This window comes from Anser anser, assembly GCF_964211835.1.
Source record: "Anser anser genome assembly, chromosome: 13".
NCBI classification, from domain to species: Eukaryota; Metazoa; Chordata; class Aves; order Anseriformes; family Anatidae; genus Anser; species Anser anser.
The window spans coordinates 2881153-2907282 of NC_139734.1; the positions used below are offsets into that span (position 1 = coordinate 2881153).

The window sequence follows — 26130 nt, forward strand, 5'->3', positions numbered from 1 at the left end:
ACAGCATGTGCCTGATTCTTGCCAGTCTGACCCACGCTCAGATTTGGGCGGGGTAGGAAGAAGTGTCTTTACTGGAAGCGGTGTTGCCTGTTGATTTCTGTGGGGTTTGTAGAATGTATTGTAATCGAAATCTCACAGCTGCTAGCTTTTCCAGTAAGTGTGAACAGTGCATTTCAGGGGTTGTTGCTCCCATGATTTCTTTGTGTGCTTTTTGTATCAGAGATCTGAGTTGAAGAGAGATGCTGCAGTGAATGCCTTAGTGAACACACCTTGCGAATCATGGGGTTGCTGCATTGTGGCACAGATCCAGATTGGTCTTTGCACCCTGATGTGTATGGTAAACTCCTTAATACTCTTTTGCTGTTTTGTTGTTGTTTGGCAGGGCCATAGGTGCAGGGAGAGAGACGGCTTGGGGAAAAATGGAAATTGATTTATTTTTTTTTTGAGTGATGAACTTTCCCTAGCCTCTCTACATGAGAACATGGTAAAATATTGATTTTTATCAGTTGTAGGAGTTTTGTCTTCTTAGGCTTTACCACTTATGTCACCAAGTTTGGATTGTAATGAAGTCTGATGGTCAGAAAGCTCAAGTTCATATGCATTCTTTTGTCCTAGCAGTTGGATGAGAGCTAATTAGTGTCCATTGATCTGTAAAGGACTGACCCAGGGTCTAACCCTGCATTGAATCTAAACTGGTCAGGGGATTTAAAATTGTCTTGCAAGTCTAATGTACTCAACCATCGTTCTCCAAAGAGTTTGTTTAGTGGTCTGGTGACACCTCCAGGGTGGCTTCTCTTCGATTCTGGAGTATGTCAAAAGGAGTTGGACCTGAGGAAACACTAAATCACAGAACCACAGAATCATCTAGGTTGGAAGAGACCTCCAAGATCATCTAGTCCAACCTCTGACCTAACACTAACAAGTCCTCCACTAAACCATATCACTAAGCTCTAAATCTAAACGTCTTTTAAAGACCTCCAAGGGTGGTGACTCAACCACTTCCCTGTACAGTCCATTCCAATGCCTAACAACCCTTTCAGTAAAGAAGTTCTTCCTAATATCCAACCTAAACCTCCCCTGGCGCAACTTTAGCCCAGTCCCCCTCGTCCTGTCACCAGACACGTGGGAGAATAGACCAATCCCCACCTCACTACAGCCTCCTTTAATGGCCAAGCAGTCAGCATATCTGCTATCTTACTTTTGATTTTCTTTTTAAAGCATTGCTTTTTGTGCTTATTTTCTTATAACTTCTTCATGTGTAAAAAACAGTGCTAAAGAGAAAAATTGTGCATGATCGTCCCATGCCAGCAGATCCCGTCTCTCTTCTATGGTAGCCGTGGCAGCAGAGCGAAGTGCTGTGTCAGCATGACCGAAGGCATTTTCCACCTGCTTGCCTCGAGCACCTCAGACAGCTCAGGCCATGTTGCTCCATAGCGCCGTTCTCTCACTGCACTGCTGGGTGTCCCCAAATGGATTGTATGTCCCAGGGCATCGCACTGCATGATTTCAGAACCACATGTGATCAGGAGTGGTGGCAGCTGTGTCAGCCACAGGCCTTTCATTTCAGATGTAGTTGCAAAAAGGTTTTGACGACTAGTTTGGGATCAGCCAGAAAATTGGAGAATTGAAAGCTTTTTAAATAGTTTTAGACTTCAAAAATTTGATTCAGTTTAAGCTAAAGCCAAATGTTGTGTTTTGAAAATGTTGATTTCTGGGTTTTGTACTTTTTCTTTTTCCTGACTGAAACGATTTGGTGAAGCCTATATCAGTTAGCATAATATTTCTGCAGACAAGAATCTGCCTTTTTCAGTGTAAGAGCACCTGTTCTGTCCAATTTTTCTGAAGACATATATGATGGATGTGAAAATTGTGTGTGTGTGTGTGTTTTGGAAGAAGCTGTCTGCATTTTTCAGGGTATGTAGTTCAAGCTGCATGTGATGGATTTTATGGATAGACAATTTTTGTCAGTTCAAGTATGTATAGCACGTCTTTCCACACCATCTACAGGCAACTTACTTTATTACCTGGAGAGGCAGTGATATAAGCCCAAAATTGATCAAAAAGAGACCAGTTAAACCTCTGAAGTTTTCTGCTGTTGTAGTTTAGCACTTCAGGTGCAGAAGTTACCTTGTTTAAAGCACAAATCGGTATAGCTTTACTACATGCCAGGTGTTGTAAATGTAACCATGTTTTCTATGATTACAATGTCTTGTTTCAAAAATGTGCCTTCACGTGCATCAGGTGTGCTTTGCTGCGGGTTGTTTTTTGTGCTATGTAACATAAAAGCAAATCACAAGCGGTGATACGTGGTTATACGTGTATCTGCAAGGACCACTGGGACTGAAATGTTTTGATGCTTCGTTGTTCTACCCTAACATAAAAAAAACAAAAAACAAAAAAACATTTTTTGTATCCCATATAATAAGTATGGACAGTCACGATGCATAATGAGGTCTTATTCTGATCAGATTTACACCAGGATGAATTGGAGTGGCTCTGTGGGAGTTTGAAGGAGAGAAGCCAGTAAGGGGTAAAAACAGAGTGGTCCTTCATGAGGTATTCCTGGCTCTAAGACACTGGGTAAATGGGGGTGCACGTCCCAGGAAAGCCCATGGATACTTCAAGGGAGACATGGAGCATCTTAATCAGTAGCACAGCTCTCCCCCAGGACTGCCCAGGTTGTCCAGGCTCTTGACTTCAGCAGCCAGCTGAATATCCCCTTGTGCAGCATCGCACATATTTCCTCTTGGAACTTTGGGAAATTTAACAAAACATTCACGTTCGGCAGTAATAAGTGTCCCTTTATAAATGATGCTGGGTATCTCAGAAGTGTCTGTAATAGACTGTGTAGAGCAGAATCTGCCAAGGAAAGATTTTGTTTTTCAATTGAAACAAAATAGAGTAAATCAAATAGTCTCCAATGCAAAGTGCTGACCTTGCTTTTAACAGGAGTCGCTTATACCATCTCCACTTCCAGATTTTTATTTTTCTTTTTTCTCTTTTTCCCACATATATGTATTTTTGTAGCTGTGAAACTTTCACTACTTTTCTGTCTATCTCTGCATCAGTTTATGGATTTTGCAATTCTCATATGAATAGAGGCTGGGTGACATTAAAGACTGTAGACTTCCCTGTGAAATTTAACTCATTGTGTCTCTTGCATGAATAATGATAGTTCTGATTGAAAAACACGGCACCTTTCTCTGAGTCGCTCTAGAGCTAATTCAAGAACAGGTCTCTGGCAAAAGAGGGTCTTTTGGCTGAAGCATAAAGCTAACATTTTAACCTACTTTCATCTGTACAAACACCCCATTATTTTTCATGAGTAGCGGTGCTGCTAACCTGTGCAGCCTGGTCAGGTTCCAGCCTGGATCGCTATCAACATAAATCAGTTATTCTCTTGGAAGCTTTATTCAGATAAATTATCTGCATTTCCTGTCTTAAATTCTTACTGTGTTGTTCTGCAGTGGGAGCCCCTCTTTCACATAAGATGCGTTTGGGTTGAAGCAATCTCTGCATACACTGGTGGATGCAATTTGATATTAGTTTTTCCCTGCAGGTTTTTCTGAAAAGATTTTATACTTCCTTGATAATATCTGGAGATTCCCTGTGTTAATAAGAATTGCGTTGTTAATTGATTCCAGTGTCTGCTGCTCTGGAATACTCTGCCTTAATCAGGATCTTCACATGAATTTAAAAATGGCATCTTCCTGGACAAAATTGCAGGCAGGATTAATATAATTCTTCCTTTCGACCATGCGGTCTCTTGAAATGCTTATATCAGTCCTGAGTAATTTTTGTGTGTGCTGGGCTGAATTCAACCTATTGCAGGGTTCTCTTTAAGGAGACTGAAATCTTCTTGGCAATAATGTAACCAATATTGATTATTAATCGTGTTTTCAAGAAGGTTGGGCAAAGCTGCTTGTAAAATACGAATCTATCACTTCAGTTTCCCAGAAATTCAGCCATGTAATTCAGTGTATGTGGAGTGCACTTGCAAAAAGTATCAGAAATCCCCAAAGGCAGGTGGTTTCCTTCTGCAAAATGGGTGTAGGAAGGGCAATAGCAGTTTAAGATGCTCCCATGCTGTCCTGCCTGTCTTGTTCCTGGATGATAGATACCATAGATGTATAAAGCATTGAGATCAAGCCTCCTAGATGACCAGGACCCTGTGACTTTGCTTGGTGTGGCAGGGAAGGGCCTGCAGTTCAGATGCTGCTGGCTGCTGCTCTGCCGAGCCTGCCAGCCAGAGGGTCAGTTAGTGCCAATTGCAGGAGCACAGCTCTGTTACAAAGGCCTGTGGCCACTTAGGGCTCTTCGTCTAAGCTCTCATTAAGGACTTTGGGCTAATAGTGGGGTACACTGCTGTCTGACCATTTACCTGAAATTGAGAGACTTTGTTTTACCAGTTTACCCAAACTGGGTTTTGTTGGTTTTGTGGCCAATTCCCACTTTGAATGCAGTCACAGAGGAGCGTAAAAGCATTGTGCTGTCTTGATTACAGTTCAAGTGTGTAGAGTTATTGCCAACATAGAGAAAAATAGTAACTTTAAAATATTGCTGATCCGAGCAATAAAGATCTGCAGCTTGATAAATTCACCCATTCTTAAGAGCTGGCTCTTTCTCTATGAATGTCCCGCACACAGTTTTGCTTCAAAAATATTATCAAGGCTTTCATTTTAAACCAGCCATGGACTTCTGTCTGCAAAGGCAACTTCCATGGTACAGCTTGTCTCGCTTCACAGAGGCACCAACTGGGCTGTGAGCTTCCCCTTTGTCCACTCAAAAGTGTACTCTGTTACAGAAGAAGTTAATGCCATTAATCTTTTTGCTGTTGACCATGGCACTACAAACACACAACCAAAATGCTTTCTTGGTGTGGCTGGATGTGCCAGTCGTCCTTCACATCTTGTAGTGGCAATAAGCTTGTAAATTGGTTAATGCTACAATTTAAAGATTGTTTTAATTGCCAGGTTATGAATATTTTGAGCAACAGGCTTTAAGAGTGAGCAGGGTTTGCAGGTATAGATGGAACAGTGTGACCATTTAGCTTGGCCCAGCAGCAGTTTGGTTACCCAGACGGATGCTCCCTGCTCATTAGTCTGTTCAAGGGGCCTGGGCACTTCTGCAAAGCTCATCTGAGGGAGTTTCTGTGAAGCTTTGCACTCTGCGAAGGAACTGAGGTGAAAGAGGCTTTGGTTCCCATTCATGGTATCCACAAAAAAGAAATTGCTGCAGTCCGTGGTGTATCGAGCTCTCTGCAGTGATGTCTCATGGCAGCACAAACCCTGCCTGGAAGCAGATGAGTGCCAGCCTCTAGCTACTTGGGAGAACGATCATTCATCTGTTTCCCGTGAAGCACACACCAGGGATGTCATGGTTCCTACCAGCTGAAATAGGGAAGAAAGCCTAATAATTCTTCCCAAGGTTCGGAGATCATCCTGTGGGAGCAGGACATGTTCTCAGAGCCGCAGACCATCTCGTGGATGGGAGAGCAGCGGTGTTGCTGCAGCAGTCCAGAGCCCCAGCCCGGCTGTGAGGTGGGGTGAGTCACCTCACCTGCAGCAGCTGGATCCATCTTCGTGGGTTTGGAAGTCTTATTTGGGATCTGGACCCCGCAGAGATGTGTTTTTTCCCTTTAGTCATCTGCCTTTGTTCCTTTTCCTCTGTTCTCTGTGCCTGCCTTGCTTTGAAAGGCAGGAGCAGATAGAGCATAATTTAAAAAAAAAAAAAAAAAAAAAAGAGCTCTTTCACTTTCCAGAGACAGCGAACAGGCCTGCGAACGGCACCGTCTGTTCCCTGTCTGCCTGGGTTCACCTCGCACCCGTCAGCCTCAGCTTCAGTCTTGTTCCCATTGAGCTGTGAGGCTTATTTCGGTCTCAAATACTCTTCGGAGAGTGGGCAGGTTTAACACTGAAGTAGTTAAAAATCCCCAAGTCACTTAGGTTTCCTCAGAGCTGACATCAGTTACCCTCAGGGTAGACTTACTCAGGTCATTGGAGCTTCCTCTGAATCCCATTTGACTTCGAGATGGTCATGAATCCTCGGGACCATGCGAGTTCCCTGCAGAGCTGGAACTGCTGCAGCATGGGGGGTACTGGTGCATTCAGTGGAGCCTGTATGTAAATACAATAATTGTGTAAATGAATAAACAACAGGAAAATTCTTCAACATTTCTTCAGTTTCTTGAAGCCTGCCATGCCTTTTGCTCTGATATGAGCCTTGTGTTGCACCCAGTGATGAACCTCCTAAAACAAACAGCTGAGATTAGTGTTATTTATAGATAACCACAGAGATCATTCATTCATCTCAAGCTGTTTATTTTTGGGCAGCTCAGTGAAACTGATGAAATTGCCAGTTGTCTGAAATGCTTCTGCCAGTTGTTTGAATGAACAGTATTGATTATAGTTACGGGACTATTCATCTCGTACTGGCACGCATACAATACATGTATTATAAAAATGTTGTGTCTGTTGACAGCTGGGTTATGAAATGATACGCTGAATTACACATCCTTATACACAATGTATACATAGACTTTCCTTAGTCCTAATTCAAGAATATTAAAAGTAACTTAAAGGAGAAGCGAATGGAATAGCAGACTCTGAAGAATATTATAATGGCTTTGTTAGAAATGACCAGATAATAAATTTATGTTGAAATGAGCTGAAATGGTGAAACTGCAATGGCTGCTAACTGGACTAAACAGTCCTCTGCTGTGGGGCCAGAGAAGTTGCTATTTTACTAACTGACTAAAGGATTTCTTAGAAGATGTGGACAAAAGAGACCATTTCAGTCTACTCTATTACCACATTTTTGGTTTAAATCTAAGAAAACCTTGAGCAAGCCCAGTTTGCATATAGTAGTAGTCTTCTGGCTTCAGAGCAAGTACCTTCATCTTCGTTGGTTTTTATATTAAAAAAAAAAAAAAAAAAAAAAAGAGTGATGGAATGATTGTCTTTGTCCACACTTACCGTCCAAAGTTTTCCATCCTTCATTCTGTCGCTTAGCTAATGGTGCGTATCCCAGTTGCCTGGGTGCTCCATCACATCCTCCTTTTGCTGAAGGAGGGATTCACTGCTGAAGCTGAGCAGATGGCCCTTCCATGCAGCTTCTGTCCCCTCCCTGGAACAATCTGTTGTTCTAACTCAGTGCTAAGCAAACCCCAAAAGTTGAAAGAAAAGTCCCTCCCTCATTTTATAGGATGTGGTCTTTCAATGATGCATTACTCTGTATTTTCAGTGATTCATCTTTAGAAAAACTATGGTCGTTAAATAAAGATTAGATTTTAAGTACTTTAAAATATGTGCTTTAAAATTTCCATTGTCTTGCTTTGTAGTAATGAGTGATCAAAAACAGATTAAACTGCCCAGAGCATTTTTTGTTTATTTTACTAATGTTTATTTGATTCAGTCTTAAATAATACCATCGCCTGTAGTTGTCCCAAATTTAGACTAGTGCAACTGAGAGCAGACCTTGCCTACATTTAGCTGTGTTAATTGGTGCTTTGAACATAACTTGAGCGGTACACACGGTGTGGTGACAGGTGTGACTGCAGGATGCCTGGGTGTGTGTTTTTAACATATATTTGAAATTGTAGCAAATTTATTAAATTGCTGCATTTAAGGATTCATAAAATATGTAAATCCAGCCTCACAGCTGGAGCAGACTGACTTAGTATGTGTGGTTTAAGTGGATGGAAGCTGATTTATATCACCATGATTCTTAAAATGGTATTTAGCAGTTAGTTCTTTTGGGCAATATAATGGATAGAAATATTTACTAATTTGTGTGTTGTTCAGTTCCAAAGGATCATATTCTTCAGCTTGCCTTACCTATGATAGTTTTCAATTTGAATATTTTTTTAACCTTAATTGCAATTTTCCACAGTGTAAACTACCAAAAATCAGTTTCTTTCTCTTGTTCATTTTTCCTTTTACTTCGTACTCTGAGATTTTCTTTACTAATATGTAATACATTTGTAACAATGAAAAAGCTTCATTTGAGCATCTCTTGCCATTGGTGCTTCAGATCCTAGCAAGATCCATCTGCTTCTTTCTGCTTAATGCTTCTTTCGTTTCTGCTGTAATCATGTTAATTGATGGTGGCTTACTTTTTTAAAAATCCCTCAAATTTCTCTAAAAATTTAGTTTCCCATTATGAGACAGGATATTTATGTGCTCATCCTCCATAAAAAATGATGAGTTAGCAGAATAAATATCCTAAGTGTTTGTGGGAGAATAACCCCCCCGTGCCATCAGCATAAAGAGTGAGAGATGGAGTCTTCTGATAATTTGTGGAGTGCAGCAGCTGGTGAGATACAGTAGCAAGGATAAAATAGTAGCTTCTGCACTTGCCAAAATTTAGGGGTGTCTTCAGCTGTGAATGACTCCACTTAATTGTTATCGAAGCCTCACCTGCTGAAATTATGCATCAGAGCAGCACAAGCTGAACACTTGTGATGGCTGAACCTGCTCCTGCTGCTCATGAACCAGATACACTGTAAATGCAAACAGTAGGTGCTCCCCTTATCTCTAATTAAAGCACGGATGTAAGTTTCACTATTCAGTTGCTGTATCAAGTTACTCAAAAAGCTAACTTAGGAGTTGAAAAGCAGGTATTTTTGCTTGGTATGTATTCTCAGCAGCTTTGCTTTTCTAGTTTCCTTGGTGGACAGTCTGATGGGGGAAACTTTAGTGGTGAGTCTCTCTCTCTTTCTCTCTCTCTAAAAAAAAAAACAAACAAACAAAAAAAAAAACTGGGATGCTTTCTGCCGTTACTTCAGAGTACAGAGGAAAATTTCTTGGAAATCATAAGGAATTTCCTGTTATTTTTTCTTTCTTCTGTGGAGCTGCAATGCGATTGATTTTGTCCTTCTTGCCTTTGTCTGGCTGTCCAGTGCACAAGCCCGCGAGCACAAATATTACTAACTTTGCCCACATGACAGTTTCCATGAAAACTGAGCAAGGCTGTCTCTGTAAGTTAAGCATGTGTGTGAGCACATGGAGAATCAAGTCTCCTAAGTGTAGGGCCACAAGCCCCATTGCATAATTCTTTCTAATACCCATTCTGGTACCAATAATTTATTTTTAAAATACAAGGTCATTTATGATAATAAGGATTATACGTGGTGGCTACCTGGACTGTTAAGAAAGCAAAGGCAGACGGTGAGATAAGGAAGGGCAATATTGTCATTTGAGAGGATGCATATATACGGCTTGTAGCTTGTAGGATGCATATATATGGCTTGTAGTCTTTATGCATGATATTCTTCAATGTTCTGGGCACTTCTTCATAAACACATTAACAGTTCAGCTGTATGAAGTGCTGCTTGGATGCTCTAATCCAGGCCCGTGCTTTGATCTTCATTAGTCGCAGTACCCATTGTGAGAGCCAATGAGCAGCCTCCACCGTCACCTTCCGTCAGAAGTCAGGCAGATCCCAGCTCCTGGGTTTTTGTCCTGCCAGACAGGGCGAGTATGTGGGCTTGCTTACCAATAAGTGGCTGTTTCTCAGAGACACTGATGTAATTCTTGGTCACAAGCCCAAGTTCTTCACCCAGTCTTTCCAGGATCATCTGTTCGAGGATCTTTTTTCTAAGCTTAGGCAGCAATTTAACTTTTTGAACAAAGAAACCCCGATTGTGCAATTTTAGAGGAAGAACCCTATCTTCTGAACCATGTTTTCTCTTGTGGTTGATTTTCCTTTTTTTTTTTTTTTAAACATTGATTTTTTTTTCCTTTTGGATTTTATTTCTTTGGTTTTGTTGTTGTTGTTTTTTTCTTTTCCACTGAAAAATGCTGTCTGAATGAAAGACATATCTCCTATTTGTACAGACATCAGCTTGTATCAGGGACAAAATTTTAGACTATACATTCAGTGGCATTGTAGTGTAATATTACTGGAATCAGTAATATTTCTTAATAAGCTACACACGGTACGATTGCTTGATTCCTGAGAAAAGTCTCACAAAAATGAGTTAAGTTTTATGGGGCGGGATAATATTCACTCGCTCCCCCCATATAACCCAAACCTGACATTCAGAAATAAATCTTTTAGGAGAATAATTTAATTATCTTGCATTTCCCATATCGTTGAGCCTAAGTAACCAAACATGCTTTGGATTCTCTCCCTTTTTTTGGGAAGTTTGAGTTTGACCGGACTCTGTAGATACAAGAGTTTTAGAAGTAAACTTCAGAATATGGTTTGTCAGAAGACTACAGCTCTGTACAGCATGATTAGTTTCACTTATTTGCTTGATCTGTCACATCTGTTCCGCTTAGCTGAAGAAAATGTGAAGGCAATCATGAAAATACCAGACACTGTACTCATTTACATTTGCTTGATTGTTCCTTTTGGTAAGAGAAAATATTTTTATTGTGTGAGTTCAGTGCTTTCTCTTTATTCCCTAAAATTATACTCCATTATATGTTTTTATTCAAAGTTAATTTTGTGATAAAAGGACACTTTTTATTTGAGAATAGTTTGGATCTGGGGGCTGGGAGGGGGAAGGAGAGGACCAAGTACATAAAGGGAAGCCACAGCTTAGAAGAGGATCCAGCATCAAGAGAGTTACTTTGCACTTCTTTCAAAGATGTGAAATTTGTTGAAGTGCTCCCCGCTAGGGCACAACCTTGGTGTTTTTGCTGGTGCTGTTTTGAAAAATTTTTATTGCATCATGAGTAGATTTTCTGGAAGGGAAGCTTTCTTTCCGAAAACCAGAAAGTAAATCATAGTCGTTTCATTTGGAACTAATGTGTAGTGTATATCCATATATTCACGGCTAGTGAATTATTCTGCTTCTGGCAATGTCGCTTTCTGTTCCCGTAGTCCCATATAGTTCCCATAACAAAATAAGAAGATAGATTCAGAGTATTTCTGACTCCTCTAAAGAGGAAGCTCCTATCAGCTGACCACCACCTGAAGGCATGTAGAACACAGAAATTTTGAAATGATTAAAGATTTGCAAATAATTTCTTCCTTTTTTATTTTCTAATTTATTTGCACATGTAGCAGCAATTTCTGACATGTTGCAGGATTGTATCTCTGGGTTAGTTCTATCACTTTTTGCCTTCATTTTTATACAGAAGCAAAGAAAAGAGGAAGATCTGTTTATAAAAGCATGCTGTTAAATCCATAAAAAATTATTGAGAGATCTGGGTTGAATGCACGGCCTGAAACTACCTTGAAAATGATCTTTAAAAACTGACTTTGTAACCGGTCAAGGATGGAACAAATACATTAAAGAGGATGAGAAAAAGAACCTGGGATAGCACAAATTTACTACTTGAAAAATAAGCAGTTCCAATACAATAACTCAAATCCTGGTTGCTTTCCTTTGCAGGATAGATCAAATAGGATTTCATTTAGGACCAGTTCAGCAGAGTTATGGAAAAATTGAGAGTCAGGCAGGGTTGATTTTGTGCGTGTTGTTGTTGTTGTTGTTTAATTATTTTGATGCTTACGAAATATTGGCATTTTCTGTCCTTGGAGCTCAGCTGTTGGTTTGTTTGATTGGGATTCTGTAGGCCACATGACTTTTTGAAATACTGGACTGGCTGTGTTTAACTACAACCAGTGACAACTTGTGTTTGCATTTCTGGCAAGTTTTTGCAAACTTTTCCTAGTTTAGTGGAAAACTTACAAGGTCAGTAACTTGCCATACATCCATACAGTAATTTCAGGGTTCAAAACCATTCTGCTAACCAGAAAGGAAGTTACAAGTGTATTACTATAATAAGAAAGATTATAAACAAATCTGGAATATTTTTAAATAATTCATGATTACTTACCCCAGATCAACAGAGAATTTAGCCCCAAAGACAAAGAATGGCGTAACAGAGAGACTTGATGCCCATTTTTCTGTTATAGGTGCTCTCTGTAGACCAGGAGGTAAGAAACAATGTCTGGGCTTCTTTGGGAAGCTTGGAGGGGCTGATAAATACATCAGTCCTTTCTGTGCTGCTCTACTGGAGGATTTGAATCTTTGTGTCTTCACTGTATTAGATTATTGTAAGAATGTCATTCTATTGTTATCAAATTCATTTTTCTCATGCAAGCTTCTATACTATTTTTGTTATAGGAAGGTATTGTCTCGCTGATAACATTGCCAGTGGGAAGGAGGGCCTGGATTGGCTCATGTAAATGAAAAATATACAGAGACGATCAGATTACAAAGAAGTCTTCTGTGCCTATAACTGACATTTCTGGGAAAATGAGGTCTCTTGTGCCTTCTGTTATAGTCTGGAGAGTCACTTCACTTAGTCCATTAATCTATCTGAGAAGCTATACTACCTGAGTTCACCAAATAAATCTATTCCAAGGCCTACAAAATTTTTAAAGTCCAAAAGTAATCTGTCGATGGGCTGCTTTAAAAGAATTGACACCATCGGTCTGCTTGAAAATCAGACTAGGAAAATTCAGTAACAATAGCTTAGCAGTGCCTCCACACTGTGTATTAGTTTAAGCAAATACAAAGACACATTCTCATAGTACTTTCTGTTGTCTGCTGTTTTGATAAGCTGTATAGAATTACATAAAGTGTATATATGTGTGGGGAGAGAGAAAGAGAGAGATCTGTTTTAAGTTATGTTTGTGATGAGCTGCTTTTTGTTGGATGATGTGAATGCTTCCCTTGATGACTGTTATACTTGTTTTAACAAAAGAAAAATATTTATTCTAATTTTAAAACGTAATTGGCACTGACTTGCAAGTTAAACCTGGGAGTCATTAATCTCTAAGACCTAGAAGATATTGTTAATTAATGTAATGCATTTATATTTGGTAGGACATGGGTACATTTTCACCGAGTTCTTGATACAATTCCTCCAGTGGTTATGCCTGTGCTGTCTGTGAATGAGGGCTTCCCTGCCTACAGAACCAGTCTATGCCACCCAGAACTGGCAGTGTTTCTCCCCAGTTTATCTCTTGGTAAGATCGCTCCCATCCTTTGCAGTTTTATTCAATGACACGGGTGGTGCTGCAGATAAGGGATAACCAGCAACAGGGACAAGCCTTCAAGGTGGTGATGGCCTGCTATAAAGAGCTCATCCTGCAGCTTGCCACACAGCATCAACAACTCTACCACCATGCAAGAACTTTTCTTAAGACAGGGAAGTTTATTGTCATCTGTCATCCAAACTACTATAGTTAAACTGTATGGTGCTGGTAGATTGGCTATAGGAACTACTGTCTTAGAGGTACACACTGCTATTTTCGTGCCATTCCCCAAAGCGTTGTACTGATCTGGGTATTGCTGGGTTTGCACAGTTGTGTTGGAGCCACAGGTGAGATTCATCTGCATGTTCCTTGGCTGAGCAATACCCCCTAACGGGGCAATTTCTTTATGGTGCCGCAAGGAGCAATCAAGTGCTGTGGAAAATCCACTGCAGTGGCTTATTGAGGGAGGGATCCACAGCTCTTTTGAAATTAATACTTGTTTTCTGCCATAAGGATTAGTGTCTTTGTTCCATGACCAGAAAAGACTTGAATAGCATTGAGATTTCTTTGCTGTTTTGGACTTCTCAGTTTTCCTCTCATTCCTGGGTTTACCATGTTTTTGTGGGATTGTTGGAATTTGTTGGTGTTACTAATACAAGAAAGGTATTAACAGATTTAGCAATTGTTGTGAAAAGCCAGAGAAGAGCATTTTTTAGATACTTCTAATAAATGCTACAATCACAAACGGATTTAGAGTAAGGTTACTGATGCATCCATGAGGATGGAGCACCTCTGTGAACCAAGAGGGCTGAGGAATGAGTTGGAAAGTAGGTCTGATATAAACGATTGAAGAGTAGGTTGAAAAAATCCTTATTTCAATAGCAACAAATTTGCTTGAATATATATTTTATACACGTGCAAAAAAATATTAAACAGAAGCTGGCCTATGTTTGAAACACAGTACACGTGATTAAATCTGGTCATGTACCAGGAGCTCAGAATGTGAAAACACTAAGTTTGCAGTGAGCAGATTGGTTAGCTGTACATTTGAAACAACAAATACACAGCACACACACATTCTCTCTTTTCAGTCAAAAGAACTGCCAGGTATTGCAGATGTTGTTTGCAGTAAAGCTTAAAAATAAATATTTTTTAAAAAAAGGGCAACGAAGATGCTTTAGCACATAAAACTAAAATTTCTCTTTGAGTCACTTTAGACTTTATAAGGGGCATCAGTAGCTCAGGCTTAGGAAGCCTCTTGGTTAGGAAGATGTGGATGCAAAGCAGCTATTGTATCCCACTGATGTTAACTCTACAAAAAAAGTTGGAAATAGAGAGATTGGAGAAAGGGCTGTTCTTTGAAGTCACAGATTGGCAGGTGTGTTTCTGCTAGCAGAGATTTTAGTAGGTGACTGTAGAGAAGAGACTAGTCAAACCTGGAAAAGCCATGAGGTAAATCGACTAAATCGTGCAAATACCCCTAATAGAGACAGACTGCAATGCAGTACTGAAGGGGGACCTCCTACCAGTTGGATCCTACCTCTTGGATCCACAGCTCCCACTCAGTCTTGTGCGCATACTTCAGTCTGTGCCTCTTCAAGGAAACAGTTAGGCATGTGCCATTCGTGCACACAGCTTTGGGATCCAGGACACTTAGCAAAGTCTTGCTGGTATCAGTGAAGCAGCTCTGTGCATGCAGAGTAAGTTTGACCAGGCTGAGGTTCTTCAGCTGTTGGCAGTTCTGCAGAAATTCAAGTGCTGCCCCATCCTACCACTGTCCCATGAAACACTAGATTTCTGATGAGGACTTCTGCGACCTCCTGAGTAGGACCAAAGGGCTGCTAGTCTGGCTTTGGTACGAGGCATGTTGCTCTTCTCTGTCAAGAGAAGATAGGAGGATTTCCACTCCTGACCGCAGTAAAACAATGGAGTTGCACCAGGTTAACATTTTACTATGCTGCTGGCTGACAGCAGGGTTTGAATCAGTATTTAAAGCTACAGCAATCTGTCCAAACCCTCCAAGATCAACAAATAATTTCAAACTTGGTCTGTTGTCTCACTTGGCCACTTTCTCCTCCTCTGAAAGGGCAGAACTCGATTAAGGATTAACATGTGACTTTTCTTTCACAATCAGGCTTTTGCTGTACCATTTCCATCAATTTTGGCTTTCACATTATTCAGCTGCGCACCAGACAACTCTTTTGTTATGTGCCAATTAACCCAGCTTGATAAATAGTGATTATGCATAATTTACACAATAATATTCTTGTTGTTCCCTGTAAATAAGGCACTGACTTAGCTGAGGGTACCGGTCTGTGAATTATTGTCAGATGTGATCATGAAGATCCAGGGGGCTGGTAACAAGAAGGCCTCTTTAGACAGCAAGGCAGATAGAAGTGATATAGAAGATAATAAAATGGGGGAGGTGGAGGTGTTTTTAATTTTTTTAGGGGATGTTGGGATTTAGTTTTTGTGGTCCTGTAGTTTGCTCTTTCAGTGTACTGAATGGGCCTCGCAGTCCTAGTCCACCTCTCGCTGAAGTCGTTTTCCAGTGGTGGGGACTTGGACTGGACTTGGACTGCTTCCTAAGGAGCATCTTCAAATGATTTTCCTGGCTGCAGAAGCCAGGTTTTCACAGTTCTTTTCCCTTTTTTGAGTTAGCTGATGTGAAGTCTCTCAGACCAGTAAGCTGACAACAGAGGGACGCGAGGAGCAGGTGAAAATTGCTTAGCCCCATGAAGCTTGAGTAAACGGGAGGAGATACAGTAACCTGAAATCTAACCCACTGATCCAAGATGCACATGTAGAGACAGTGCTTGCTGGAATAGTATTGCAGAGCCATCAAGAAAGTGTTAGGGACTGTTGCTTTGGGTAAAGTGGGCTGTTGGTCAGCCAGTACCATGCTCAGCATCCATAGAGCCAACTGGAAACTGTCCGGAGCTAGAGGATGCTTGCACAGCTGCCGTGCTGGCAATCACGTCCCCTTTCTCCTTGGACAGCCTTAATCCTGGCCTTTACCTCATGGTGAATTTTACTCAGTTCAGTGATTCCAGGTGTGTTTTCCGTTTTGTCTCTTCTATCTCATATTCCATAATATATCCCCACAGGCCTATAAATGGCACCACCTCAGCAGACTCAGCTCATCTTTCATCACGCTGCCAAAGTCTTGTTTTGATTTATTGCCTTTCACCACAGTGGCCCAGAATGAAGTCAACTTCTCAAATCACATAGAGGAGGATCTGCTGAACAAGCATACGTTTAATAATGTGCCTCTGTCTTTCTACTTCCTCTGTGCTGGGATGTTCCAATAAAATGAGTAAGAAATCCCTTTAGAATATGAGAGTGCTGTAGTTATCTGGCCACTGATTTGCAGATCTGATTGCCTTTAACTATTGGCACTTTGTGGTGTTCAGCTTAATGTTCAGCATAACACCTCCAGTCTGCGAAATGCTGCCATTTCTTGATGGGTGTGTGGGTTTTTTTTCCTTCATACCACAAAATGCTTGCTTCTTTCTTGCCTGCTGTGTAAAGTATTGATGAGATGTATACGATATACATCATGTCTGAAAATGACGATGATAGATGATGACTAGGATATTCCCTGGTCTACCAGATTATGTGGAATTCACATTAAAAATGCTTTTTTAGGGCATGTCTTTTTCTTCCAAAGCACTGTGCTTAATGTCTTGTGGAACTCTTGTTACTTTGAAAAAAATTACAGAAACATTCATGATTTTATGTTGAACTATTAAATGTTACTATGAGTTTATTAGAATATGCATATTAGTAGAGTATATTGGCTGTCTATAAGTAAATTGCTGCAAAATTTCTGGGTGTTTTATAACTGAATGACTTTTGAAACAATTTTTTTCATGTTTTTCCTCTCACCAACATTCTTAGAAAAATTGCTTCAGAAAATACTAGAAATAGTTATAATCCAAAGTAATTAGACTGGCGTAACATACTAATGTAAAATAAAAAGCATCTTAAATGGTAAAACAAATAGAAAACAGTTATTTAACTCAAGTGCATGGTACGTACTAGCGTTGTGTGCACACTGTCCATGTTTCTGCAGGGATTTGTCATGATGCATGAGATGGAGTCTAAGAAGTGAAGGACACAAGTGATCATTCTTTGCTGCAAATATATTTAGACTCTCCTGAGGAAAACTTTGGTAGGTCCTCTGACTCCCTCCCACAGGTGTTAGCTTATCTTCTACATTTCAGGGAGAATGGAGAGTGTGGTTTTCTCAAAAGGCAAAAGCTCAGTGAACTGCTTTACATCCACACGGTAAGGCTGTAACTCTCCTGGAACTTGAGGCCAGTGCCCGAACTATAAAGATCCAGGGACATAAAGCTAGCTATCAGGAGCAGTGTTGGCTTTGCGCGTAGTGCTGTTGTTGGCAAGGCACGGTTGTCCTGGAGAAACTGAGCAGAAACATGTCTTCATCAAATGCTGCATGTTTGAAAGTCATGCAGATACCCAGTGCCTTTCCATTTCTCTCCAGCAATGAGTTTAACCACTTACAAAGAGAAACCTCTTGCTGCTCCTCCTCCTAATGCTTCCTTTGGTGTCAGAACCAGCATGGGCAGTAAGGGAAAGAGCTCCTGAATAACAAATCCACAGCATTTATATCTGAGCTTTGCAGCAGTGTTACAAAACATTTCTAAAAACCTTTTATTTTAAACTGCACGGTATGTAATTGATGTCTTCCCCTTCAAAACTTAAAGGAAACCTTGTGAGCAGCTTGTGGAGGTGGTGGGATTGGGGCGGAAAGGGGACTGTTTACAGTAGAGTATGGTACTGGAAGAGGCTGCCCAGAGAAGTTGTGGATGCCTCATCCCTGGAGGTGTTCAAGAGCTGGTTGGATGACACTCTGGGCAACTTGATCTAGTGAGCGGCATCTCTGCCCATGGCAGGGGGTTGGAACAAGATGGTATTTAAGGTCCCTTCCAACCCAAGCTGTTCTATGATTCTGTGATTCTGTGAGTACCATCCATTGCCTGAATGTGTTTAAAAATAAAAAACGTCTGTAATGTTGCAGTGACTGATCTGAGAGTTTGAACTCCATCTTGTAAAGGCACAAGCAAGATAATGTAGTATTCTGATTAGCACATATTTAAGTATAGTCCTCAAAAACTTAATACATTTTTTAAAATCATGCTCCAAGAGATTGGTTGATTTGTATGGCATGTCTATATCTCCCTTCACCTTTAATCCATTTTAAGCTTTAAACCAGCTATTATGGTTCCCTCAAGCTCCAATAGATTATCCTTCAAACTGAGCCATGCTAATCTGTTTAATATTCTTTCAAAAGAAATATTCTCATACAACTCTGGATCCTGAGAGTTTTAAAAGATCAGTGTGTAGTATTTATTCTGGTTAAACAATGTTTTCGAAATTGGACCTACTGATAAGGGGCTGACACTTTTCCTGCACACTGGGTGAGTTGACTCCCGTGTTTCTTCCACCATCAGAAATGTGTTGTAAACATGGAGATTCTGAATATCAAGGGATTTTTTTTTTCTTTAAGAAAAATGAAACGTTTATGATAATTTGGTAGGCTTGCAAGACAAGATATTCGTTCTGTGCTTGAGTTTAATCAAGGTTCTACATAAGTTTTGTTTTGTTTTTTAGCTTTGTGGCCAGTAACCTGGAAGCAGAAGTTGTGTAATGGCTCAGATTCTACATACTCTTAGTCTTGGAAGCAGCATGGGAGCCAAACAGTAAGCTTGTAGGTAATAGCAGCAAAAGTTTGTTGCACGTCCTAAGCCACTCAGGTCACCTGCGTATATTCTCTGAATGGAAGAATACCTTTTAGAAAGCTAAGCACATCTTTCTCAGGGAAGTCAAAGTGGTGTTTAGTGTGACTTTCTGTCCATCTTACCATTTGGTGCTCACAGATGTCATTGTTAATGACATTTAAAGTATGCTAGCTGGTTTTTTTAATTACCAATATTTTATTTGCATATACGTCAGTTTGGCAGTCTAGGGACAGAGGGGGTCAGGGTTTACCTCTACCTGAGTAAGATTATGCTAATGGCCGAAGTACATCAGACCTGAATGAACTTGCTTCTGAGTGCTTTCTGAAAGTAGGCCTTTCATCAGCCTTTGTGTCCAGAAGGATTTGACCTTAGATATGCACTTCTTTCTTAAGAGCAGTCGTGCGGGGCTCAACTGGAACCTCTTGGCATCATGGTGTGCATGAGAATCAGTACTGTTAGTGCTCCTACTAGCACTGTTATAGCCTAAGTGGCCTATTTTTATTGTTGCAAGCTGGCATTTTTTATACGCTCATAAAATTCATACGAATGTTTCAATGAGTGTGAAGAGGAGATCCAGCATGCAGCAAATTCATGTACATTGTTAGAGTTTTATTTGACTATAGTAAGATATATAAAGGCCAAAATGCATAAAATTTAATGAGTGGAGTCATGTAGGTCATAAATAATTAGGCATACTGAAAGAAACCAAGGTTATGGAAATGTATTTGTACAGCACCCAGCACCCAGGAGGTGTGATTGTGATCAAAGCGATCGTGAAAAGTGGATAATAAATAAAGGCTGTTACCTAATAGTGTGTAATGGGGTTGTGATGAGATGACAAAAGTGATCTTGAATGGAATCTTGACCAGAGAGTGTTTGGGGATGCTTGTATCTGGACATTCATTTTGGATTGCTTTCTAGTAAAGGGCTTGTAAAATATGAATTGATTAATCCTTATGCCTGTCATTTGCAATTTAATAAGTCCTTCACTCCCTCTTCACCCAGTGCCTGAATATGCTGTTGTTATCTTATTGGCTCTTCTAAAAAGAAGTACAAACCGAAGGAAGTGTCTATGTATGAAGAAGGCACTAGACAGAGCAAGTTGAGCAGTGTTTTATGAAAAGAATGAGATAAAACGAACTTCAGTTATATCACTGAGAAAAATGTTTGTTGCCATAAATGAAGTAACAATAGTAAATTGTAATTTTGTTTTGCTTTCTGCTGTGAGGTTTCTTTGTGTTTGCGGGGCATTTTTTATACTTGTAATGGCACGTTCTTTATTAAGTAGAATGAGAAGTGATGTTATGGTCAATATCTCAGGAGGATTTGGATCCAATTCTCAGCTGTAACTTCCTTGGTTCACTCCCACCTCCATGAATATTCACTATTAATTATCTCAGAAATGGATGTTTTCATAAATGCTTCTTTTTTTCAGCTGAATTTTAAACAACTCATGGAATCTTTTCTTCTTGACAGTTCAGAGTCTTAAGAATTTAAATGTGAAAACTGGTTTTATTGGCAACAGATAATTGTATTTCATTTTAATTTTCATTTTAAATACAGTGACTTTGTCTTTAAAGCAAGCTCTCAAGTCTGTTTGCCTGGACCATCCTAAAGTAGCTCCTTCTGCATTCGTGGGCACTGCTGTGCTGATCTCCTTGGGGCTCAAAGTAGAGAGAAGGTGCTTATTCATTCAGGGTATTAAAATGAAAGGGAAAGGAAGAAGTAGAGGCATTGTCAGTCTCTCTAAGAGCTGTATGAAGTGGAGTTAATGATAACCCTCATATTGTTACAGCAAGGAAGTCATAGGATGGAGACTCTAAATAGAAAATAGCCAGTACTCTACGATGCGCTGTGTATTATTCCAATACAAAGTAGTCTCCTTAGTCCATTGGCAGAGGATGGCAGTGAGAATTGTGTGGAATCCAAGACAGTTGGCAGAGGAAAGTGGAGGGAATAAAATTATTTCACAGCTGAGGGAAATACAGAGCACAAAACTGAGGAAATGGTATGAGCAACACACAATAATATCAGTTGTCATTATACTCCTACAGAGAGTTTCAGCCCAAAGAACCGCTTAATTATCAATAAAGCAGACCTTACAGTGTCCCTTTGATATAGGTTAATTATGTCAGACCCATTTTACAAGATATTGATGTGAACAAAATGGAAATTACTTGTCCATACAAACAGTGATGAAGAGGGAATAGCGTCTAAAATACTGTAACCTCTAGCCCCTGACTCCAGAACTTCCAGGCTCCTGCTCCCATGGTCAGAAGTGTGACAATTACGAGGATCCTGTGCAACATAAAGTCCGTTGTCAAAGACATCATCTGGTGGAAATGGCATATTAAGATCCACCCGTTAATATGTTTCTTTTGTTGGCTTTATCTGTCTTTTCTCTAAACAAGCAAAAGCCAAACCTTCTTGTAAATGTCCCTAGTAATGTCTCAGTTGTTCATAGTGAGAACTGGAATTAGAAATAAATAAATAAAATAATAGGTGTCAGAGAAAAATTGACATTAGCTTGCAGGCAACAGATAGTAGGGATGTCAGAGCCTATACAACATTGCTGTGTCAGCAATATTCACAGTCACTAAAACGTAGAAAAAATGAATACAGATAGAAAGCAAAAAATAAATTTAAAAAAGACACAAATCATCTAATAACTTGTGTGAGATGGGGCATCTTTTGAAATTCTGGCCTGGAGCCTTCCTGGGGACTGAGTGAAAAAAATCACATCTGGTTAGTCTTAATCTGGTTAAATTTCTGTGGCGGGGCTGTTTTGACGGGAGGGAGGACGGAACTGCTAGTAAAACAACCGAAGTCAGGGGTTCAATGAGTTACACTGAGGCTTAGGAAGGTTCAGCTGCTGTTCCACAGAGAAGCAAGGATTTTTATTTAATTGGTTTTGGTTTGTTTTGTGTTTTGCTTTTGTTGTTCTTGTGTATGTTTTATCATTGTGGGTTTTGTTGTTTTATTATTATTTTAACAAATCACTGTTATTTAAAAAAATAAAGTGATCATTATGGCTCGGAGTATTTCCTTTCCTTGGCAGAAAACAATTCAATCTCTCATGACCTGGAAGTTCCTTATCTTCTCTTTACATGCTTGAGAATTCCCAGGCTTCTGTCATACACCCCTGCCTCTGCTGAAAAAAATAGCATGTGGCAGCTAGCTTACTCAGAGGACAAGCCCAGAGTTAAGTCTCCATTTAAAAAGTTGTATCTGTCTTGCATCTAATGCCAAAATAATGGCTTATTATGGTCCACCACTAGGACCATAAGGGGTCCACCATTAGAATAAGAGCTACTCAGGACCTTTCTCCCTTACTTATACATGTTACAAATTTTTCAGATCAGGCAATAAAGGAACTTGGTTGTGTGCTGTCCTTGGAAACAGTATCAAAAATAATAGCGGTGATTAAGAACAGTATCTTAAAGATATATCTCAGAAGAAAAAATAAAAATTGACTATTTTTGTGGAATGAATGGTTACATCGGGATTTGTCCAAATCATTCCTTTAATAGCCAAAATATGTGTTTGACCATCTGCATTTTTTTAGGAGGGAAAAACGAACATAAATCAACTGTGATGAATTAAGGAAAAATACCAAAATTCTTACTCTAAAATGAGGATTGTCCTATTGCCAATAGCAGATAGTTTGTATAAAGAGCTTGAAGCTAAGGTTTAGTTACCTAAAACTAAATTTACCTAAAATTAAGTTGTTGTTGTTGTTTTTTTTAATTTTGTTTACAGATCCATGGTGTTAGAATGGTAATGTAATTAATATAAGTGTGATAATGTGTTTGGTTTTTGGAAACCAAGGAGCAGTATGGCCATGGCTTTGTGGATGTTCAGCATGTTGATCTGACCACACGAGAGACTGGGTCACAGAGTAAACAAAAGACATAATGCTACAAAATCACAGCAAAATCGTGAGTTCAAAAATGCAAGTGAGCATTGAGGACCAAGATAATTGGTCTTTTATCTTCCCCTTATAAAAACAAAGGTTTACTTGCCTTTTAAATGGGCCAGTAAAATTGCATTGGCACCCCACAGTGCATGCAGAATAGATAGTCAAGAAGAAATAGGGTATAAAGAAAGAAGTAGAGGAGCTTAAGAGATGAAGATATTAAAAACTAATACAAGATAGATAGCCTGTAAAATGTTAAAGATCTGCAGTGAATACAAACCCGAATCAGGATATAAGACTGGGCAGGAGTCTACGCTTATTGGAAGATATTGCTGGTGATCCTCTCCTCTCACCTGCACTGGGATGCCCCTTGCAAGCAGTAGCTCCATGTTGGCTATTAGGTATTGTTTGGAGAAGGTCCTGCTTACGGTCAGGCTGTAAACAGCCTCTGATTTCAGTCCCAGTTTACTCACAAATTGAGAACGGACCCCTTGCTCACATGAGCATAAGCTGCTATCTTAAAAGATATACATTAATTCAGTGTTTTAAAATAGACATGCAAGATGGTTTTGTGCAAGAGACAAAGACTTTGAACCATTTCCAACCACTGACCACAGTACTCATGTCAGACATAGGAGCCAAATCTCCAAGAACAAGAGAACGCACAGGGCAGACCAGTTCTCAGCTGGTTCCCAGCATGGTGCAGAGGAACTGGTCCGTGCTGGAGGCAGATGCTGTTTGTCACCCACCTTTAGGATTGCACCAGTTACTTCCATTGACTCAGTGGGATGTAGGCACTAGTAGTCCTAATAAAGGCTAATCTGTATTCTTCATTATAGTTCTAAACTTAGATATCGTGGTAGATTTTCTGAGCCCCTAGTGAATCCTTTTTCAGATAAGGTGTTTTGTGTAACTCTCAAAGATTTCAGTGGAGTCACAGTTTAAAAGTATTCCTGAGCCTTATAGCTGATAAGAAATCAGGTGAATTTAGGATCACTTGAAATACTCTGGGCATTTAGTGTCAGGAGACTTTTGGAAATACGTTTTGTTTGCACTGCAAGAAGGGATACTTCCTGGAATACACTGACTTACTCTTTTCTTCTTTCTCCACAGTAAGAATCTGCATAAAAACTGCTAAACTAAGCCATTAATAAATATGTAAAAGAAGTCTGATCTGTAAGGTACTGACTCAGTGTATGTGAGGACACTCAGCTCTTGCTAGCCCCACTTCAGTGATTATTCCCATGCTATCAGAGAGTTTTTATGTCATTGAAATGATTTGGAGACTGCTAGCCTTTCTAAAGTAGTCTTTATTTTTCTCTTTTTTTTTTTACCTGTAAGTTAGTGCCTTTTATTTGTTACTTCAGTGGGTAATTTTTATGGTAGCTTTTATACTTTATATTCTGCTGGTATATAGTTAACAAAATGCCTTTTGAATCTGTGTATTTAATTCCTTGGTCATGCCTCTGGGAATAAATTCTTGCTGTATTATAACTTCTTTTATATCTTTTCTCCACTGTGGTTGAGAACTTCTTCAAACTTTTCTTTCAGAAATCAGTATTTCTTATTCCCTCTCTGTGCCCTATCTGCATCTATTTTCTATCTATGCCAGCTGTTATTTGCTGCTGGTATCCACTTCTGGTCATGTCCTTTTACAGTGTCTTAAACATTTAAATAAGTTCTTTAATAACCTTCCTATTTTTGCATCTGGACATCCAGGAAGAAAATGAAATTTTCACACCTGAGTACCAATTTGAGGTGTTTTCCATGATGATGTTCCAATGAGCTAATACGATGGCAAAACCTTTTCAAAATTACTTTGGTAACAGGCTTTGGTGATTCTGAATAGCATTTATGGTAGGAAACATTTCATGATGGTACTTGCAGAAGTAACGATGCTGTATATTTCTGTGTAGAAGTCATGTCTACTTTACCAGTAATTACTTCCCCTTGCTTTCTGCAAAGTTAAGTACACAGTGTTTTGGCAAAAGTGGTTAATGGGGCTAGTTGGAAATTGGTGTAAAATCCAGCTCTTGACAAGTGGAATTGTTGATGCTGAGTGGCCATTTTTCTTGGAAACTTGTTTTTCGTTACAAATGGGACCTGCTTATCCCAGTCCAGAAAGGTTTTGATGTAGAAGTGCTGCTGTGCTGTAGTGTGCTTCATCTGTGTGGTGATCACCGTCCTTACTATGGAGCTGAGCCCTTGCATCCTACCCGTGAGGTTTCTTCAGTGTCTCTGATGCAGTCTCTCCACAGGAGGAACCCAGGGCCACAAGAAATTTGCTCTGTTCCTACAGAATTGAACAACAACAACAAAAAAAAGTCATTCTCCCTGCAACTTCCACGAAGTTGACTACATTTCTAAATCGAAGTACTTTCATTTTTGCCTGAAATGGTCATTATTCAGATCTTTTTGAAGTCTGGGAAATGCAGTGTTTCTCCAGACAAGTACACATGCAACAAAACACCTCTGGCTGAGTTTTGTGTCCTGACACTAGATGAGTTCCTCAGGTCACCAGAATGATTAAACACTAAAAACCTCCAGGTTAAATGATATCAATGTCTGTCATGTGAAGAAACAATAGGTATTCTTTATATTGGTAAGCCTTACACCTTCCAAATTGCTTCTGAAGATTTTAGTACTCTGTTAAGAAGTCACCATAATTTCTCATTGAAAAAGACCTCACCCAGGTTTCCTACAGGGATTTCAGAGTGGTGGACTGTAAAGAAATGAAACATTGAGGTTGCTTGGAGTCAAATCTGAAGGTGGGATGCCAGGGAAAACTGCATCTTAATGTTTTGATATTTAGGCAGACTTGACATTTGTTGTGTAGCTGCTAACAGAGCTCTCAAGGTGCTACTCAAGGGAGGGAAGATATTTTACAGATAGGCAATGTAATCCAGTGTTTGTTTTTTAAGGAATGTGGAAAGATTAGTGGATTATAACAATGTAACAGCACAATTTGAATTAAAAACGTGCTCAGACCAGTTTAATTGTGACAGAAAGTTTGTACAACTCACAGCTACACTGAAATTAGTATATAATATCTCACGAATTCATTCAATCTACTGCATCATACAAAACAATTTCAGGATTGCTGAGAGGGCTTACTTCAAATATACTTCAAAAAATTGTTTGCATTCATTTTATTTCACATTTTAACCCCTCTGTCTGTTTTTGTTAGTCTGTTCACAGTTTTCCAGAGGAGTTTATGCCATCTTTGGATTCTATGACCAGATGTCAATGAACACACTGACGTCATTTTGTGGAGCCCTTCACACTTCCTTCATTACACCCAGCTTCCCAACAGATGCAGACGTGCAGTTTGTCATCCAGATGCGGCCAGCATTAAAAGGAGCCATCTTGAGTCTCTTGACCCATTATAAATGGGAAAAGTTTGTGTACCTCTATGACACTGAACGGGGTAAGCACCATTGCTTTAAGTGCCTTTGCTATTTTATGACTTGCCACAAGTACTACCAGAATCATTATGTGAAGCCCATCCCA

At 39.7% G+C, this 26130-nt stretch overlaps 1 protein-coding gene across 10 annotated transcripts in view; it reads left to right on the forward strand.

Annotated features, from left to right (window-relative positions):
- Window positions 1-26130, forward strand: part of GRIA3 (glutamate ionotropic receptor AMPA type subunit 3) — a 402836-nt gene that overhangs the window by 263779 nt on the left and 112927 nt on the right. For all 10 annotated transcript variants that reach the window (XR_014572094.1, XR_014572095.1, XM_083797757.1 and 7 more), the window contains one exon: window positions 25808-26047. Coding sequence is in view for 8 of the 10 variants with exons in the window: in XM_083797757.1 (XP_083653883.1) it covers window positions 25808-26047 (240 nt within the window). In the remaining 2 variants the exon portion in view is untranslated. The remainder of the gene's footprint in view (window positions 1-25807; window positions 26048-26130) is intronic.